The sequence below is a fragment of the Amblyomma maculatum genome, chromosome 1 (genome assembly GCF_055883805.1).
Source record: "Amblyomma maculatum isolate TAMU_Amacu chromosome 1, ASM5588380v1, whole genome shotgun sequence".
Lineage (NCBI taxonomy): Eukaryota > Metazoa > Arthropoda > Arachnida > Ixodida > Ixodidae > Amblyomma > Amblyomma maculatum.
The window spans coordinates 279831146-279849462 of record NC_139344.1 but is presented as its reverse complement, the minus strand read 5'-3'; the positions used below and the strand labels follow the sequence as shown (position 1 = coordinate 279849462).

The window sequence follows — 18317 nt, the reverse complement described above, 5'->3', positions numbered from 1 at the left end:
AGTGTAAGTACGGTCAAACCACCGACTGCAAACAGCTTGCTACAAAGAGGCAAGCACTATAAAACTTGGCAGCCAACTTGTACATTCTTGATACCATTAGCTGAACTTGCCTGCGAAGGTTTTCCTAGGTGTCTGTGATGAATGGTTAATGAGCAAATTTTATAAAATTTTTATGCTGTCTGTGCAATTCATAGCGTGCAGGAAGAGCTTTTCTATAAGCGAGTAGAACGTCATTGCGGTACGAAAAAGTGAAAAAGAAAAACGGCAAAACGTCTGCTGGAGCCAGTTGACCCGAGCACAAAACCAACATGTCCTGCTGCTGTGACCAACTGAAACCAGCACATTCCCAGTTGAGAATTTCTTCTGGGATGTTATCCGCGAGACTAGCTTGCGCGGTTTTACGGGACAGCTTGCCGCATTAATCTTCGTTCTCAGTGTGAGCCGTGTGCCGAATGTCGCCGCTTTAGGCACCGAGGCTTTCGCGTTCAGTGCCGATTAAAGTAATTGCACTGAGCGCCAAAGTTTGTTCAAAGATCAGCAGCGTGCAAGGAAAATTTTATTCTCCCCGTGTACATGAGTATATATGTTGATTGAGTTTTTTAATGAGCTGCAATTTACTCGCATTGCGGCATTGCTTGGGAAAAGAATGGAAACGAAGACCTGTACACGGCAACGCTTGTCCGCGTATCTCCGTTCCATTCTTTTCTGCATTAAGGTAGACTTCATACACGAATGTTTTTCGCGTTTCCTTTCTTTTTTTTTTTTTTCTTTTTTCGTTTCTGCACCATGGTGCTGCTTCTGGGTGTACGTTTAGTTCAAATCTCTAAACCACGTGTGCCTAAATAGTGAAAAATGCGGCAGGCTCGGCCATTGATGTTCGCAGTGCGTTCATTCTTGCACGCCCGGCACTAGGCATGTAAGCAGCAGTTTTGTGCGTTCATGCAGCACGTTTTCGTCACTACCTTGCATTTAACTGAACCCGCGCGTCGTTAATTTTCGGGCAACTTATTTGTAGGTCATAAACTGCCGCGTCGAACGCCATTCGGATCGTCCATTTTACATGCCTTCAAAGCGCATCACTACGCAGTGCTAGTGATGCTTGTAGTGCCGCTGTGTTGTAAACACGGCATGCTTGAAACGGTAGCAACGGCAACGCGTTTAGTCCTATAACACTTTGCCGTATCCGCCGTACGCGGATGTCTGGCTACACTATAATTTTATTAACGTGGAATTCGCTCGCTTAACATCTTGTTCTATGTGCTGCGGCCACAACGTGACCCCTGCTTCGGTTTTCGTTCACCCTCGAGACATTTCCTGGTATAAGAAGCAGTAGGCAACACGCCTGTGGTAGCTCCAACGTGCGTTGAGGTGCGCATGCTGCAGCCGGCATTTTTTGTGTGTGTATGTATGTGTGTGTGTGTGTGTGTGCATGCGTGTGCTTTTTTTTTTTTTTTTTATGAGACTGGTGGATATGGAAAAAAACCGGCGCCGAAACGCAGAAACACCAGCGCCACTCCTCCGGTCGCCTTGGCGCCGCCCTTTCCCTAAGTCCCCCAGTCATTTTCTCGGCTTTCCCCAGCCATGCTGCAGAAAGCTGAAACGACAAGTACCCAGGTTCCAAAACCGGTTTCCGTGCCTGGGGAATGCTCCAGGCATCTAGGTTGAGAGAAAAACAAAATTGCTAAAAGTATGGCGAACGAGCGGGAAGCCGGCAACGCACCCGACACAAGATGTCCGCCTCTCCATTTGAAACGTATGCTTTCCGACGTATTATGCCTGTTTATAAAACACGTTTCCATTGGTTTTGGGCAAACTGACCTGCACCGTCAAAACGCGCATGCACGTCGCTCTCTGATACACATACTCGTACGTGAGACCAAAATCGTACGATGGTTCGGATTGTGCAGCTAGTAATAGAGAGCGAGCATAATATATTTGAGAGTACACAGTGTAATAGTGCAAGTCTGTAAACACCCGAGTCACGATAATAGTCATAATGAAACACATCTCAGCTACATGGCTGAGCAACTTGCACGTGTTTTCAAATACATATTTAAGATTCCATTTTGTTAAGAGCCAGCGTGTGAGCCAGTCGACAGGCGTGAGCTTCCCTCAGGCCAGAGGACCGTCTCACAACTCGGCGAAGTAAATGGGTGACAGACTGACAGGTAGCAACAGCCGCATGGAGAGTCCGGACATTTTTGGCGGCATGCAGCCATTCCCCTATGCCAACCTTTCACACTGCCTATTTCCATGTCCGGTTGCATTGCAATCGGGATTCTTTCCCATCTCCTCCCATACTACCTGGACCTGGGTGGACTGGCTTGGTGCTGAGGGTGAAGAACAGCACCTGCTCGTCCAGCAGTCCATCGATGTATTAGGCGCCCAAGTGTTGCGCTTCAATAAAGTCTTCTACTACTATACTACTACTACTACTACTACTACTACTACGGTACTAAGATTCCATCGTATTGGACTAGACCGTATTGACACATAGGGCAACTCATTTTTCCGTCTTCTTCGTATCAGCAGGTCGTCCGACATTTATTGTTTGACGCCTGTTGGATGGTTCAAAGTAAAAAAAGAAAAAAAAAAACTACGTGACTGCTTGCTCGCAGGCGCGATTATTACGGGCAGGGATGCGCACAGTTTTATACAATGCATATAACACTGTGCACGCACCTGCCGTAATCGTACATATACGAAGCTTACCCTGTATTCAAACGTACTGTTGAAACGTAACCGTGCCACACAGGACAAACTGTGTCCCATATGGCAACGTGTGGGGAGAAAACAAGCCGCCAAAAGCAGCTTGCTTTGCCTGTCCCACTGTGCAGAGCCAGCAAGCTTCCTACGCCAGCTACGCACTGCACTTCGCGAAAAGTAGGCTTACATTGCTGGGAACTGACCGACGGTGTGTGGTGGCCTTGCACTGTGTCGTTTATTGCGATTACACGGTGGCGTATCGCAGTCCTACCTTACACTTGTCCGGCCATTTGCTAAAGCAAAGCCAGCGCCTCAGGAAGCCACGCAACGTCATTCGATTCGAGAATTTTCTAGAAATCCCTACGCTTAGGGACTTCGAGAGAGCAAGCTATTACTTCAGGGACTTTTCCAATTCTGCGTTCATATCGTGACAGGCGCGCCCACGGCTCATCTGCTGTCGCTTAGTGATAATTCTATTAATTCTGTAGTATTTTATGCTACTGAAGTTGTTCTACGCATCACTGTTCAAAAACAACTCGTATTCCTTGCTCATCATCACTTTGCCGAAACTTCCCTTGGTTGTCCTCGTTTGACCGAGGACATTCCCTAACGTACGGGGAGTTTTCTCCGCGCAGTCACCGTCTCGGCGGCAGTTGCTGCTCGGCCGCCGCGGGGACAGGACGCTCGTGCACGAGTGAGATGTGCGTAGTCGCTAACAAAGGCCGTAATGATTTGTCTGCTCTTGTCAGAAAAGCTCTTTCATGCAAAGATTTGCTGTCGTCTCGTAACGTAACTTCCTTCTATCTGACCGAAATAGTTATTTCAGGCCAGATTTGTCCACCAAGCCAGCCAAGCCCAAACAGCCAAAATGGCGGTGAGTATCTTTTTTTTTTTTTTTTTTTTCCCGGTTAGACGTGGCCTTACTTGTAACGGCGCATTTTGCTATGAGCGCTTTGCTTTTACCTCAATATGACTCGCAGTTTTTGTTAAAAAAGCATGCTAGTCCGTTCGTTTCCTTTGTTTACCAAGAGGTATCAGACCGTTGTTGCGGTTCTTTGAGAAAGCTTAATATCATAGGGGGGCATAACTCTGGTAGTTTGTAGGGCCGTAGGTTTACGATTTTGCAGCTGCTTCCTGTCATTGCGAGTATAGTCGCACGTTTTTGTGCGTAAATGGTGGTGAAGAGCAGGGCGAGACAAAGACGCCACTTCGGAAGCGGAATGGCGATTAGGCCTAGGTTTACGACCCCACGCTGCTGCGCCCTTGGCAGCAAGAAAGCTTTCAGAGGCGCGCTTTTCCGTAGCCTTTTGGTATGGCGATGACGAGCGCAACCTTGTAAAAGCAGATTAGGCGGGCTTTTAGGCCTCGCATAATTTGGCGGGTGCCGACGGTTTTCTTCAAGATGGCGGCCGGCGCCTCAACGGCCTCCTCTGACGTCATGGCGCAGGTTTCCGGCGGGGGCGCCTTAGCGCCCTTCCCGAATTCTTGCTATCAAGGTCGGCAATGGAGAGCGGCAGGCTTTCTGTATTACGTAAAATGTCCAAATAAAACCTGAACACAGCTATGAGGGCATGCATGACATTGCGGAGCATGCCGGCGACTGAGTGTCTGCTTGCCCTGCGGCCATGTTTGGGCTAGCAATCAGGGCGCGGGACCGATGACCGGTAAGGTGGCCATCATCACTACCCCTAAAAGGAGGCCTGCCTGGGAACATTATTGTGCATTTAACTTTGCACGAGCCCTCAAATTGTTGAGGCAGTCATTGTGATTCGTCATTCAGTTGAAATTTAATTTTTTTTTTTTTTGTCATCACACTTCATGGTTTGTCATACACCAAGGCACGCCAATATCACGCATACAATTTGATTGCAAGATTATTTTTTTTTTTCTCTCTCTTTACCGGTGCTCATCGTTGACTGTAATTATTTGTTCCAGACTTCACTGTCAAGAGCCTTTCACAGCAATGCCGCGGCGCTAATGGCGGTCACCTAAGCGCCGTAAGGTGAGTGACCTCTGCCAGCTTTGTATAGTAGTACCTAATGTCAGCTTGCACACCGTGACCTCGTTTAATGCCAGTAACGGGTGCAGGAATTAATACTTTTAGGGGTTTCTTAACCGAACCGTGTCAAGATGCCTTCAGGCTGTATATACACGCTTGGCATACGTTCTTAGAGTGCGAATAGCAAAGTTTGACCTCTGTCACGCGCACCTTAAGCACGGTGTTGAGACATGGCGCTTGGTGCGTTGTCTCCATAGCGTGTCTTCAGTCGGGTGTCGGTAAAACCGCTACGATTTGCTGCCGTGAAGCTGCGGATAGTAATATGCGATGACTTTCATTAAAAATTTACCGATATCTGCCTCGCCTGCTCGGTATAAAGCTGCGGTGTATTGTCTGTAGTGTTAAGAATTTAAGCGTTACTGTAGATACGTAAGGAGACCCTTTATTTTAGGTCGCCCAATTTTGTTCGGTACGACTCCGGCGTAGCTGGGCCAATAAGAGGCCATGTTGGCGCGCTGCTTGGCTTGCATCTGTTAGTCACTGCATGTCTTCACCGCTGGTTTTTATTATGTCCAGCTAGTTATGTTGGAGCCTAGTAAATGGAAGGCGCAAGAATGGACGGGACGATACAAATAATGGACATCCGCCCTGTCAATTCTTGGGCCTTGTGTCTGCTAGTCATGCACTCATCTAGCCCAACACTCGATTAATCTGAATATGGGCCTAACGTATGTCTTAACGTGAGCGCGCAGGGGAACGCTAGTGTAATGCTGTGGGTTTAAATTGCGACTTATTGGGGTTCGTTAACGCCAAATCTGGCGTTCTTGACAACCGAGTTCGTTCGGCGTGTCAAGCGCATGCAACCGCGCCGCCTAACATGCGCTGTCGATAACGGGCGTTTATCGTGCCCGCTTATTATGCCGCTGATGCCAAGTTCAGTGGAATAGAAGCATGCGCTTTGCACCAAGAGCGAATTCGCACTGGTAAGTGGCGTCTTGTTTCAACGTGTCCGGTATTGAATATCGGCAGTCGAGCGCCCTCGCCACCGTGGCGCGATGGTACGTTATACTGTAATTTGTGCTTTTATCAAAACTGACATCCGCAGACACTGGTGAATTTCACGCCTGCTAGTCTATATTTTCTTACTGTGTCGTTTTCCGAGGCAGTTGATTGACCCATAGAGCAATCGGGTGCGAGCCCGCACTCGCTCCTTTTCCATCAAAAATGTTCGCGCCCTTTCATGCGCAGGAAGTAATTAGTTTCCGTAGTGACAGGCTCGGTGTGATGAGTGCATACTCGCGATTCTCAGTGGCCTTGAGAACGCGTCAGCCTTTTCCCATTTGTTCTTGCGTAGACTGCACAGCTCCATTCGGCGAAGCTTGCTGTGTGCACCCGTTGCAAGCGCAGTTAACGACGTATCAGTCACTATACAAATGCAGTATGGCAACGGTCCACCTTGAAGCATTAATCTGCATGCTACCCTAAAGGGTTTGTATAGCACCGCTTGTAATTTGCGAGTGACCATTCTGCCTGCAAAATTTTCTGGGCGAGATCCTTTCGTCAGTCCTCGGTTGTTTCTGTAGCGGCGTAGATTGGTTCCTGGCACCTTTTATTTTGGTCACATTGAGTAATCTAATGGGCTTGAATCCACGCCATTTCGTCGTCTCTGAACGCTGGGCGATATGCCTTCTAGTAGCATATCCTCTCGTCAGTTGCCTCCATTATATGCCCTGGCGACACTGCAATGCTTTCGTGCTTCAATTGGGGTTCCGGTGATATTACATACCGGTCGTACTTCATATTTCTCAGCAAGTGGTAAATCTAGCAATTCACATTGCTGCAACCTGTAGTATGTTCCTAGCACTGATCCCCGCAATACGAGAGAACACCCCGTGCAGCATTGTCTTTTCTACCTCTTTTCGGGCTTTTCTTTGAATTGCGATTATTGTGCACTGACTTGAGGGGCCAAATAATCCTCACAATTTGCTCCTATATTGAGGCGACGCAGTACCGCGCCCTCGATATCACCTGCACTGGCCAGATGCCAAGTTTTGAGCCTCCTTCACTTCGATTTACTAGAGTAATATTGAAATGCTGCGTTGAAAGGGGCATGCGCACTTATCCCCCCCTTCCCTATAGAGTCCCTCTGTTCTAAAACTCTACTTAATACCTGTTTCTACCGCGCAATTAATAAAACGCGGAGCCAGGAAATGGCAACCTGCAAGTCTTGTGTATGAAATATTAGGCCGCTTTTTCACATGTCAGGATTAGGATATCTGTATTTAATGGGATAAGAACATGTCCGTTCGTCGTTGCATTTAGCAAGGCATGTGTTAGTTTGACTGCAGTCGTGTCCATGCTTCTAGTGAGCGCCGTAGTAAGTGGTGCAAGCAGCTATAGTGTCGAACATAGTTCCACCGCGTTGTTTTTGGGCTTATTCGTAACTGTAAAGTACAGTTAAACCTCTGTAACGAGCCTCCATGTAACGAACTCAAGTTTTTCATTTCCCCAACGCCGCCCCGTTGAAGTGCGTGTACTTGAAAACTCCATGTATGGGCTGATTCACACGACGGACGAAGCAACATGTAATCTGAGAACTGGCTCCGCCTCATCGGCGGACGAGGCACCGGACGACGTCGCGGACGGAAACCGCCGCACCGCTCTTGGCGGCTCCACCACTGCAGAGGAAAATAGCAGGGGAATACATTCCAAGCCAACTACTCCGCATTGTTGACTAGGGGTCCTCAATGGCCGGGGAGGCGAGAGCATCGACTCACCCTATTGTTGACACTATAAAAGTGCCCCTACTACTCAGAAAAAAAAAATGAAGATACCATTGTTGCCCCACTTAGCCGTAGTTCTGCTAGAAAAATAGACAACCTTTATATTTTGACAGGCGAAACATGCCAGTTTTTGGCTTACAAATGCTGTGCCGTCCGGGGAGAGGCGGAGCCAATAACGTCGGGTCACGTGGTGCTCGTCCGCTTGCGGAATCCAGCGATTCTATCCTTCGTGTGAATCGGCCTTAACGAAAACATGTCGCGGCTGTTGACCTTGATGTACCGAACTCTCAACGCCGACTATCTTTGCTAGTGCTGGATTAGAGGAAATTTGGCAGAACCCCGCAAGTTTGGAGATATATAAAAAACGGATTAACGTGAGAGGAGTGGCTACGATAGCAACAAGCGATCGCAGCCCTCTCCGCTGCTTTCGCTTTTGGAGCGTGGCATTACAATGGTTCCTGTTTAAAAGCAACAAAAAATAAAGACTGGGCGAGCAGTGTGCGTCCATCGCTGCCACGCGGTTGCTCGCCGGCGGAGCGAACGTGCGCACTCTCCCTCAACTGATTTCTCCTCCACCCCCTTTCCCTGCGACGCGTCGCGGAGCCGCACCGCGCCCTCCGCGCGATCACGAAACGCTTCAGTCGTTCGTGTCCGACTCTTCGTGACCCTATGGACCATATCACGCCACGCTTTCCAGTCTCTCACTACCTTCCTAACATCACATCATCTGCAGCGCCTCGAGGATGCCATCTAACCATCGCGTTCGCTGCCTACCCCTTCTCCGGCGACCCTCAACCTTTCCCACCATCAAATCTTTCTCCAGCGACTCCTCTCTTCTCATCAGATGACCAAAGTAGCTGAGCTTTCCGTCATGACAAGGCAGTGATCCCTGAAGGGGCACTGCTACTATAACCTCGCATAATTCTGATTTACCATAACCATTTTAAAGGTGGTTTCCCTTACCATGAATTCTTAATCTGGTTTTCATTCTGCATTGTCTTTCTGCGTCTTCACGCGAAAACTGCATATAACAAAAACCTGGATGTAACGAAAAATTGCACATTTTGCAATTTCGTTATAATCAGGTTTAGCTGTATACCATTTACATGCTTGCAGAGGTAGAGCTTTTTTCAGTTCATCTCTGAGCGAGTCGGGAGCCACCAATCAACCTTCGTTTGGTTATTTCTACCTTTTTAAATTTTTCCTTTATTAGCCTTAAACCCCAATGCTTTGGCTAAATCTGACCCATTGCCTTGAACTATAGGGCAGAGGCCTTTACAGGAAATTAAGTGTTCCCTCATCTTCCCCACACACACCGCACAGTGCGTCTATCTCTAGGTAGTTGACTCGGACTGGGTATGTCTTAGTCCGCAATACTCCTATTCTAGCCTCGAAAACGAGCTGCCCCTAGAATTATCGTAAATGTCTTCTTTGGCTATTTCCTGCTTGAAATTTCTGTACTCTTCCATCCCCGTTTTCCAGACCCTTCTGTTTCTTTAACATTTTTCTTAATTGATAATTCCTGGCTGGTCCCCTACTGCTGTCCAAATATCTGCTTGCCAATTTTCTTGTCCGCCTCTCCATTTTCTGTCAATATTCCTCATGTAGAGGTAGCTGAAGACTTTCCTAGCGCACTGCTTTTCTGCAATTTCTCTCAATCGCTGCTCAAACGCTCTCTTGCTGCCAGCTTGCCTGCTCTCAAACGAAGACCATTCCAGGTCACCCTGGTTTGGCGTATTCCCATGAGCTCCCAAAGCAAGCCTACTTATCGCACACTGCTTAATTTCCAACCGTGCTCGGACCTCTGACTTTTTTGCCAGTGCAGTCCGATGTATGAGATCAGACTAGGAACCATCACCCCTTTCCAAATCCCTCGCACCACTTCATACCTATTGTAATTCCACAGTGCCCTGTTTTTCATGAGGGCTGCATTTCTGCTTCTCTTAGCTGCTACACATTTTTCATGCTCCGCTAGATATTCAGCTCCATTATTTATCCACACCCCAAGATACTTGTCCTCCTGTATCCTATGTTTGCCTCCCTCATTATCATTAAAAATCATGACTGCCGATTTTTCATTGCTAAACTGCGGACCTAACTGTACCGCTGTTGATAGATATATCAACTCCTTCAAATCTACCCTGTTGTCAGCCATCAGCACTATATCATCTGCGTGACTGTTGGATAATTTCTCCTTGCTTGAATAAGGAAAGGTTCACGGCCCTGCGTGAAACTTCAAGCCCCTGCCAGAGCACGCTGCGGGGTTGAATTGCACTGGCCTCGAGACCACAAGTAGCGCTTGAAATGGCGTGCGGTGTCTCCTTGCTTGCGATAGTTTGCAGTGTAAATGTAAGACCACCGCCTACTGCTTGATTTCTTCCTGTCAATATTACTATGCTGTGTCATTTATTACTCCGTGCACCAATTTACCAATAGCGCAATACTCTCAGTGACGCTCCGCGGATCACTGCGCATGCGCAGTGGCGGTGTGCAGTAGCGGATTTTGCTATGCTACATTAAAAAATTATCGGGAACGAAATAAACCGCGGCGAGCGTAATGGAAAATGTCAAAACGTCGGCTAGTAAGCACCAAAGGGTTTCGTGGTAAAGCCGCTATAGAGCTTTTTTTAACGCGGGGTGTTTTTTTTTTTTTTTAAGCCTCTCATTATGAGGGCACTCCTTCGCTTATTGCCACACAAGTTGGAAGTGCGTGCGGCATTCTACTGTGGTACGCAGGGCAAAATGCTTTTTTGGAACAACCGAACTGCGTGCTCTGGGCCGTTCGGGCTGTGCACGCCAGGTATGTAATAACTGCCTGGTTCGACGCCCACCATGACTAAACATGCACAGTCAAATTGACCACACTGCCTTTTCGGGGCTCGCCAACCGCCTGTCCGTCAGTGGCCCGCGGTAGTAGAAATTACGAAGAAAGCTAGCAGCTTGCACCCAGTTGCTAACTTGGTTTTTTAGCAGGCAGTGCGGACGGCTCTGAGGATGAAAGCAGCTGGCAAGCGACAGCCTCGAAGTTATTCCAATTTGGCCGTGCATGCCTACTCATGGTGGGCTTCAAAACAATGGTTATCGCTAGATGCCACGGTATTGTTGTCATTCATTTTTATCATTATGAATAGTCACTGTGCTGCTAGGCAAGAAAACTCCTTAAGGCTTGGGCTTTTCTTGCTGCTGCAAGCATTTTCAAGCTATGCAGGCAGTAAGTAGTACGCCCCCCTTCTGAGCAACAGTGCATGCACCCGTACGACTTCAGACTGTAATGCGAATATTTTGGATTTGTATGCGGTCATTGTTGAAATGTGAAACGGTTTGAGTGTGATGATATAGTTTTTCGGTTATGCTAGTGCGGAAGTCTGGTGCTGCGAACAGGACGCCATATTTTTGTAGTGAATACGACCTTGTTTTATGCCTCGCGTGTTTTCATCCCTACGAAACAAGCTGTGTGCAAACTGGACGTCCGCTACTGCTGTGCACGCAGCTATAAAGCAAGGCACAATGGCACTTTCAAATTGGCCGCCACAGAGTGTATAATGCACGGTTGATGAACACGGAATTTCTCGTGCGGCGGGGCTTTTTTTTGCAAGCGAGTTAGTGTCGAAACAAGACTGAATTCCTCATTAGAGAAGTGACGAGTTAATTGTCCACTATGCAAATATTTGTCCCATTTTTATGTTCTTGATTTTAGAAAATTTTCACTGAAATGTTCACTATAGAGCTTACGAGCGTAGTTTCTATGCTCTTGTCAATATGGGAATTACAGCAATAAGTGCGTCATACTATTTCTTTAGTTTAGCGTTTGTGACTCATGGATACAGTGAAATGCATGTACTTGGTATGGTGTGCTTTGAAGGATGTCAACTGAACTGGTTGTCCTTGCTAGGTGTTTCAGTATGTTCAATGACCTTTCATTTGACCTCGTGCCACCACAAACATCCTAGAGCGGAAAACGTTTTGCTGTGGTGTCTAGAAAATCATGGTTTGCCTCTCCTAGGCCTGAAAAAAACTTCATTGGCAGATGGCCAAAAATTATTGTCGCCAAGGCATAACATTTTTTTTTTCGCGCCTCGTTAATATGGACACTTTAGTTTCCGCACAAAACTGTCCATAATAACGAATCGGAATATTAAAAAAACCGTCAAGGATAAGGTCTGCTTTAGAGCATAATGTAGGCCAGTGAAGTTGACATTAGGAGCTACAAGAACATTATCCAAGTCACCCTTATGCTTCAAATGCGATGCAGTTAAAGGTATTGTAGTGCAGTTGCATATTGTTCTCGATAGTTTCATTAATTACTTGAATTCTACTTTTCATCTCCCACAAACCCTGCTACGAATCTGCATTCAGTCGGCTGAAAGTTGCTGAATGCAACTTTTCACAAGGCGGAAGCTGCTGTCAGAGTTTTGTTCAAGTGAATTCATGTAATACAAAAGATAGTAGCGTGCATCGACTGCACAACTTCGCAGTGTAAAGTATGAAACCACGAGCGAAAAGGGCAATCAGTCATTGGCACTACATGCATGTAACCTGTCGACAAAATTAGAAGAGAAATTATCTTTGAAGCAGTGCAATGGTGTTAGTGCTGTCTATTGTCCGGACAGCGAGATTCGATATTAACGAGACGTAAATGCATGGTAAAATGGCTTCGTCCCCAGTAAAACTGCCCATAATTCGAGTCGTCCATATTAACGGGGAGGCACTACTATTCTTTCCTAGTTTGGTACATAGGCAATGTAGACGACGCGGCGTGGTAGAACTCAACACACTCTCGTGATTGGCTGCAGAGGTCACCTAGCTTGCATAGTGCTGAGTTATGGGGTAGGAGTTACACACCTCCATTTTGTGGCTCCCCATTGTTGGGAATTTTTCGGCCTTGCAATGATTGATTTTTCTCTGCCCCCACTTTCTTAAGGGTGACCAAATCCTCACCCCAGACAGGTGTTGGTTGTGCACTTGAAAGCATTTGAACTTACAGCTCACTTTTTGCGGACCTTTCTGTGATGTGCATGTCGTTTTGACTGCCATAAGTGTAGAACTGCACCGACAGTGTGGAGCATGCTTCCGCGTAGCTCCATACTTTCGGTGGGTCGTGCTCCTTATACGCTTTCACTTCTTTTACAGCCCACCACCGGCGCTGGGAGACCTGGCTCCAACCAGTTACGGGACGCTTCAGAGGAGGCACACGATTAGTGCTAGGTAGCAGGTGATACACCTACACATGCTTAAAGCGTCCCTGCACGACCAGCGATGCGTGTCCTGAGGGGAGCGCCGACCTGGCATGTTGGTGCCAGGGTGTCGGGTTCTCCTTTGTTCAGGCCCGTTCTGAGTCGCGCACTTCCAAAGGGGTTGGTTGCCAGACATGCCCGGTGGTTTGGCGGCTTTCGGGTTCTGCCTTAGGCCGAGGTTTTTGAGGTCAGACGCCCTTGGACTTTGGTGGCAAACCGGCTGCTGCCTATAGCCGCCGAGTACGCGTGGTCCACCCCGCCCATCACGGAAGGCGGCTCTGGGTCTTCGGTCGTCGTCCTTTGGACGTCCATTTGGCTCGTTTTGGGTTGTGGTTCTCTCTCGGGGCTTGTGGCCGCATTCGCCCGGGGTTTTGGGGGCTGGTGGGTTCTGCTTGCAGGCGGAGGTTTTTGAGGTCAGACGCCCTCCGACTCTGGTGGCAAACTGTCGGTTCTCTTGGCCCCGAGCGTTTTCGGGCACTCCCTGCCGTCGGGAGTTCCCACCTGAGCCACTCTTCACCAGCGAAGACCACCAAGAAGATTCCTGTCGCGCCCATCAGGCGCCGCTGCTCGCGGGAGCCCGTGCCCGATTCGCCCGGTGGTTCGGCGGGTGGCGGATACTGTCTGTAGGCGGAGGTTTTTGAGGTCAGACGCCCTCCGACTTGGATTGCGATACGTTGTTTGCCTTGCCTCCGAGCGTACCGGGACGGCTCCCCCCTTGGAGCTGTCGGTTTCCGGGCTGCGATCGCCGTATTTTTGTGCCGCACTTCCTGCGGCACCCGGGTTTGTCAGCGGGTGCCCGGTCGGGGCGTGCGGATTCCACTCTGACCCGGCGGTTCGGCCGCCGGCGGGCTCCGGTCGTGAGGCGGAGGTATTTGAGGTCAGACGCCCTCTGCCCCCGGCTGTCAACCCCTGGTGGCTTTGTCGCCGAGTTTGAGTGGACGAGCTACCTAACTCGTCTGGTGCTCCGCTGACGGGACGCTGCAGAAGCAGTTTTCTAGTTAGCAGCGGCACTTTGGACTTGTGCGGCCCCTCAGAATGCGCGCAGCTGGTCCAGCACATATACAGAGAGGGTACCCACGGGAGCAGCGGGGGGTTATGAAGTTACTGTAGAAAAAGCCGCGTTAGGCGCGGCCGGCGGAAACCCTCCTCGCGTGCGAGCGCTGGCTGCGCGGTGTGGCCAGTGTTCGGCCCACACGGCAACGCGGGTCGGGCCTGTGGCCAGCTTCGGAGCACGTTCGCCTGTGACCAGTCTCCGGGGTTTCGCGGGGGTGCAACCAGGGCGCTCTTCTCGTGACATGCGGCCCCTTTTAGCGCCTGTCGTGTGGAGCGTAGGGAGCGCCCGCCCCCTGGCCGCTGGTCCGACTGGTCCGGGCGATGACCGCCATTGGTGCTTTATTATAAAGCTCAGTACTGCGTGCACCTCTCCGGCGCTCCGGGCCCTCATTTCTATTGGCTGCATCTGGGAGCCCACTAGCTCCGTTAACTGTCGGCCACGCCAGACTAGGGAACTACTGCTCGCGTGTGTGGCGCTCGCCCGCGTCGCTTGGCTGCCGGGAACTCGGGCGCGGGTTTAAAACCGTACGGGTTCGGCGGTTGTGCGGTTCAGCGGGTGCCTGCGTCGTTTACAGCTCTTCGTCGTCGTCGCATCGTCGATGTGGGTGTCCGCGGCTGCTCGACCCTCCGTCCCGGTCTATATATCCGGAGCGGTTGTGGCACGAGCGGACGCCCGCCACCGGTTCGTCAAGCATCGATTCTCCAAGCCCGGCTTTCAGTGTGTGCGGTGCAGTGCGCGAGTGCTCCTAGCTGTGTGGGCCGCCGATCGGTCGTGTGCAGTGAAATCAGTGTGTGTGGTGCAGTGTGATCGTCGAAAAATCTCCCGGGCGCCCGCCGTTCCGCACAATCACGTTCTCGCTAGGACCCGTTTGCCTGACCCGAGAGCGAGGTTCCGCGCGGAGTCGTCGTGTCGCGATGGGCCCTGGCTTGCTTGCGCCTCTTCCAAAGGCCTCGCGTTGGGCCCGCCTTGGGCTCCAGGGCCGTCGGGGGTTGTCGCGGGAGGCCTTGGCGCACGCTGTAGTCCGTCTCATTCTTCGGCGTGCCAGCTGGCCGCCCTGTGCCCGGCTTGTGTCTTCGTCCCTGGGTTGCTCGCTGAGCCGCCGTGCGCAGCGGGCCAGCGCGCCCTGGAGGGCAACCGCCGCGTTGCAGCTCTAGCGGCGCTTCACACACAGTCCCACACATGGGGGGGGGGGAGGGGGGGACGCCGCGTGTCACTCACCTAGGACACTGACACCAGGACATGTTCACACGGAGCCCCAAGAAGCAGGATTCACGGCCTTTGAAAATGGTGCGTATACTGCTGCTTACAGATTTTTTGGAGATGTTAATGTCTGGATTATTTGCAGTCAGATGCTCAGAAGAAGCCTGCACAAGCATCAAAGCCAAGCCTTATTCATCCAAGAACAAGCATGTCAAGACTCCTGTCGGCACAAGCTGCATCCTCATGGCACCCACAGGTGGCCCAAGCCATCCACTGAAGATTCAAGTTTTTCATCTCGTCGGGAAGTGCTCTGTGGTGATCAATGGTGTGTGTGCCGTGTGTGTGTTATTCGTGCGTTGTAGGCATTACAACCAAGCCTAGCGTTAAGTGCTGTGCGGTGCTGTGGTGTGAAGTGTGCTCAAGAATTCCAGTTCCGTCAGAAGGAAGGAACCGGTAGTGTGAAGATCTACTCACCTTGGGTGCCATGTGGAGGGTGGGCTTTGCCCCGCAGCTTGTGACCGGACTGCGAACATTTTTTTGTCAGCTCAGCATGCAAGCAATGACTGTCAACTCCTCTATACAACGCATGGACTTCTCGATCAAACTTCAACATGTCAATGGTCGCTAGGGAAAGGGGAGGGTCATCATCGAGAAGTCTACAGAGGAATCGCGAGTTGGCTTTTATTAAAGCATTAATCAATGTATTGTCATAGATTCATTTCCAAGGATTCACGAATGGGTGGTTCTTGTAATCATTGTTGAGACATTATGCATTTGTTGCATTATGGTTCATACCGGACTTCAAAGTCAATACCTGCTAAGTTGGGCACAGTGCGGCGCACTTCTCCAGCGCGCATCATCTGAATATCAGCTGTGAAGCAGCAGTGTGGTGTTTCGTACTTGCTTCCGCGAATTTTTTAATTTCTTAAATCTAGGATAGCCGCTTCTGCTGGGCCAGCACGTGGGCTCATTTCTTGCCAAGATTTAAAAACATTTCACGTAGGCCAGAGAATCGTTTTAAATTTAAAAGCACCAAAACACCCCCGCGCTCACGAAGAAAAACGACTGAGCGCCACTCGCTGCGTAGACAAGTACATATATATACCAATGCCGGCGCATGCGCAAGGAACACATTCAGCATCGAGCATAAGCACAATGCTAAGCAATGGAGAACCATATATGGAGACTATCATGGAGATAAGCAATGGGGAACTTGTTGCAGAGCTGCCAGCCGTCTCGTACTCGGCGAGCAATTTTTTTCAAATTATCGATTCGGAAAACTTTTCTAAACTGCTAATTGATTTTAGACGAAAAATTCGTTTCGAGAGCATGTACGGAAAGCCTTATTCGATTTATTTGCGATAATGCTTGCGAAGTACAAAACACTCGGCTTAACTGGCGCAATCGCGTACCACGATTGTGCTGCTCTCCACCGTGGTTGGAGTGAACAAAATTGGCTGCGGCCGTGTCTACATGGCCCTGGCATAGCGGCAGGCCGATGTCTACTATTCTTGGCCCGCCGCAGCCAGTTGGCGCACGTGACTGCAAGTTCGATCGCCATTGTGAGCACCCGCACGTATGCACTAGTCACGTGATAGCTGTATTTTGCGGGCTTAATTTGGAGCTTTGGAAAGACTCGTAAGCATTCCTTGCTGGAAATAAATGGAATGGTTGGTTTCAGGCTGTGCTCTTAGCAAATCCCAGATTGTCTGAAATCAGTATTTTGTAAATTAAAATGACCTTATAATAGTTAATACACCTCTACCTCTGGCCCACGTCGGTATCTTTTTTTTTTTACCCTTGCCTAAAGTTTGCTAGGACACCCTGTATGCCAGATGGTAACATATACGTCTTTTTTTTTTTTTTTTTTGAAGCTACATAACGCCGTGAGCCCACAGAAAGGTCACGGGCACGAAACCAAACCCTGCTCTAGCTTTTGTTGCGCGTGAAGGAACGAGATAAAGCGACCAGGCCCAAGGCAACACAGGAAAAGTGGCTGGCAAAGCTAACCGCGCTCGCACCATTCAAACGACGCGGGATGCAAATGTCGCAAGGACGCCTCCGCGCGCCTACACCTCAACTTGAAAACCACTACGGCTCAACGAAGACGACACAAGAAAAGACATCACATGCGCACACTACTACAAACTGTTTATTGGGAGAAAATTGGACGTATTTAGACCCTCGACCACGTATGTGCTCAAAGCCTAATAGCACTCAACCTTGCCGGTATCAGAAATCAACGAATGACACATGACTAAACACTTAACGAAAAATAAACGAAACAAAACTAAGCAAAAGCAGTCAGAAAGATTAAAAAAAAAATGCACAATACCACCAAAGACGGGTCGGGTCGTCAGACAATGCGTGGCAAAGCAGATTTATAGAAACGTTTCCAGAAAGAATTTTCCGAAGAGCCACAGAGTTATTACTGATGCACATGCTCCCCTTCTTTTTAATCAAAAAGACCCAAGAATTTCTCTTGCCACCTGATCTCGATTTCTGTCTAGAATCCTGATACTGCTAAGCACTGGCTCACATCCGCAATCTATACAGTGTGGAGACAAATTCGATCCTTCTCTTTTCTCTAGCGATTGGCCATGTTCCCGTGCTCTGTCATTGATACGACGACCCGTCTGGACTACGTAGGCCCTTCTACATGTTAGTGGGATTTCGTTTACCACGCCGACGGCGCAGGAAACAAAAGGCTTACCGTGCCTCTTATCGCACAAGTTTTTTTCTTTTGCCCAAACTTTGAGCACAACCCTCCATTTTTCTTCCAATAAACAGTTGGTTTATAAACAAAAAAACCCTTGTGCGCATGAGGTGTCCTTTTCTTGTGTCGTCTTCGTTGCGCTGCAGTGTTTTTCAAGTCATGGACCAACTCTCCCCGCAAACCGTTACCCTACACCTCAACTATCCTCCCATGTGTGAGGAGGTTCGTCGAATTAGCCGTGACGGAAGCTGGCCGCGCTTTCCTCCCTCTGGTATTAGCCCAGGTATGCGTGTTGTTCTGTAATTTCGCTGTTTAAAAAATATCACGTTGATGCATCTTTCTATCCCAGTGTCACAAGTTCACACAGTTGCACAGCACACTCGCACTCGTCATAAAATATGTCCATAAATTCGTTAAGGTTTGCCCTAAATATCTATTAGGGCTTAGGAATAGGATGAGAGAGCGGAGAACTTCTGCGATATTCTTAACACTTACAGCAGTGTCATCTTGCGTGGTCCAATATTTCATCATTTTGTAACATTAACGCAATGTTAACTTTCACACAATACTGCAGCAACATTGTCTAATATAAAAATTTTTCAAGAGTGTAAGCTCTCTGCCGGCG

At 49.2% G+C, this 18317-nt stretch overlaps 1 protein-coding gene across 1 annotated transcript; it reads left to right on the top strand.

Moving 5' to 3' along the window:
• The first annotated feature begins 3348 nt into the window (after positions 1 to 3348).
• LOC146206661 (uncharacterized) lies at positions 3349 to 15680 on the top strand. The gene is made up of 4 exons (XM_084591427.1): positions 3349 to 3580; positions 4642 to 4708; positions 12619 to 15063; positions 15122 to 15680. The coding sequence occupies exons 1-3, from the start codon at positions 3406 to 3408 to the stop codon at positions 12695 to 12697; spliced, it is 321 nt and encodes a 106-aa protein (XP_084447553.1). The 5' UTR covers positions 3349 to 3405; the 3' UTR covers positions 12698 to 15063; positions 15122 to 15680.
• The last annotated feature ends 2637 nt before the right edge of the window (positions 15681 to 18317 follow it).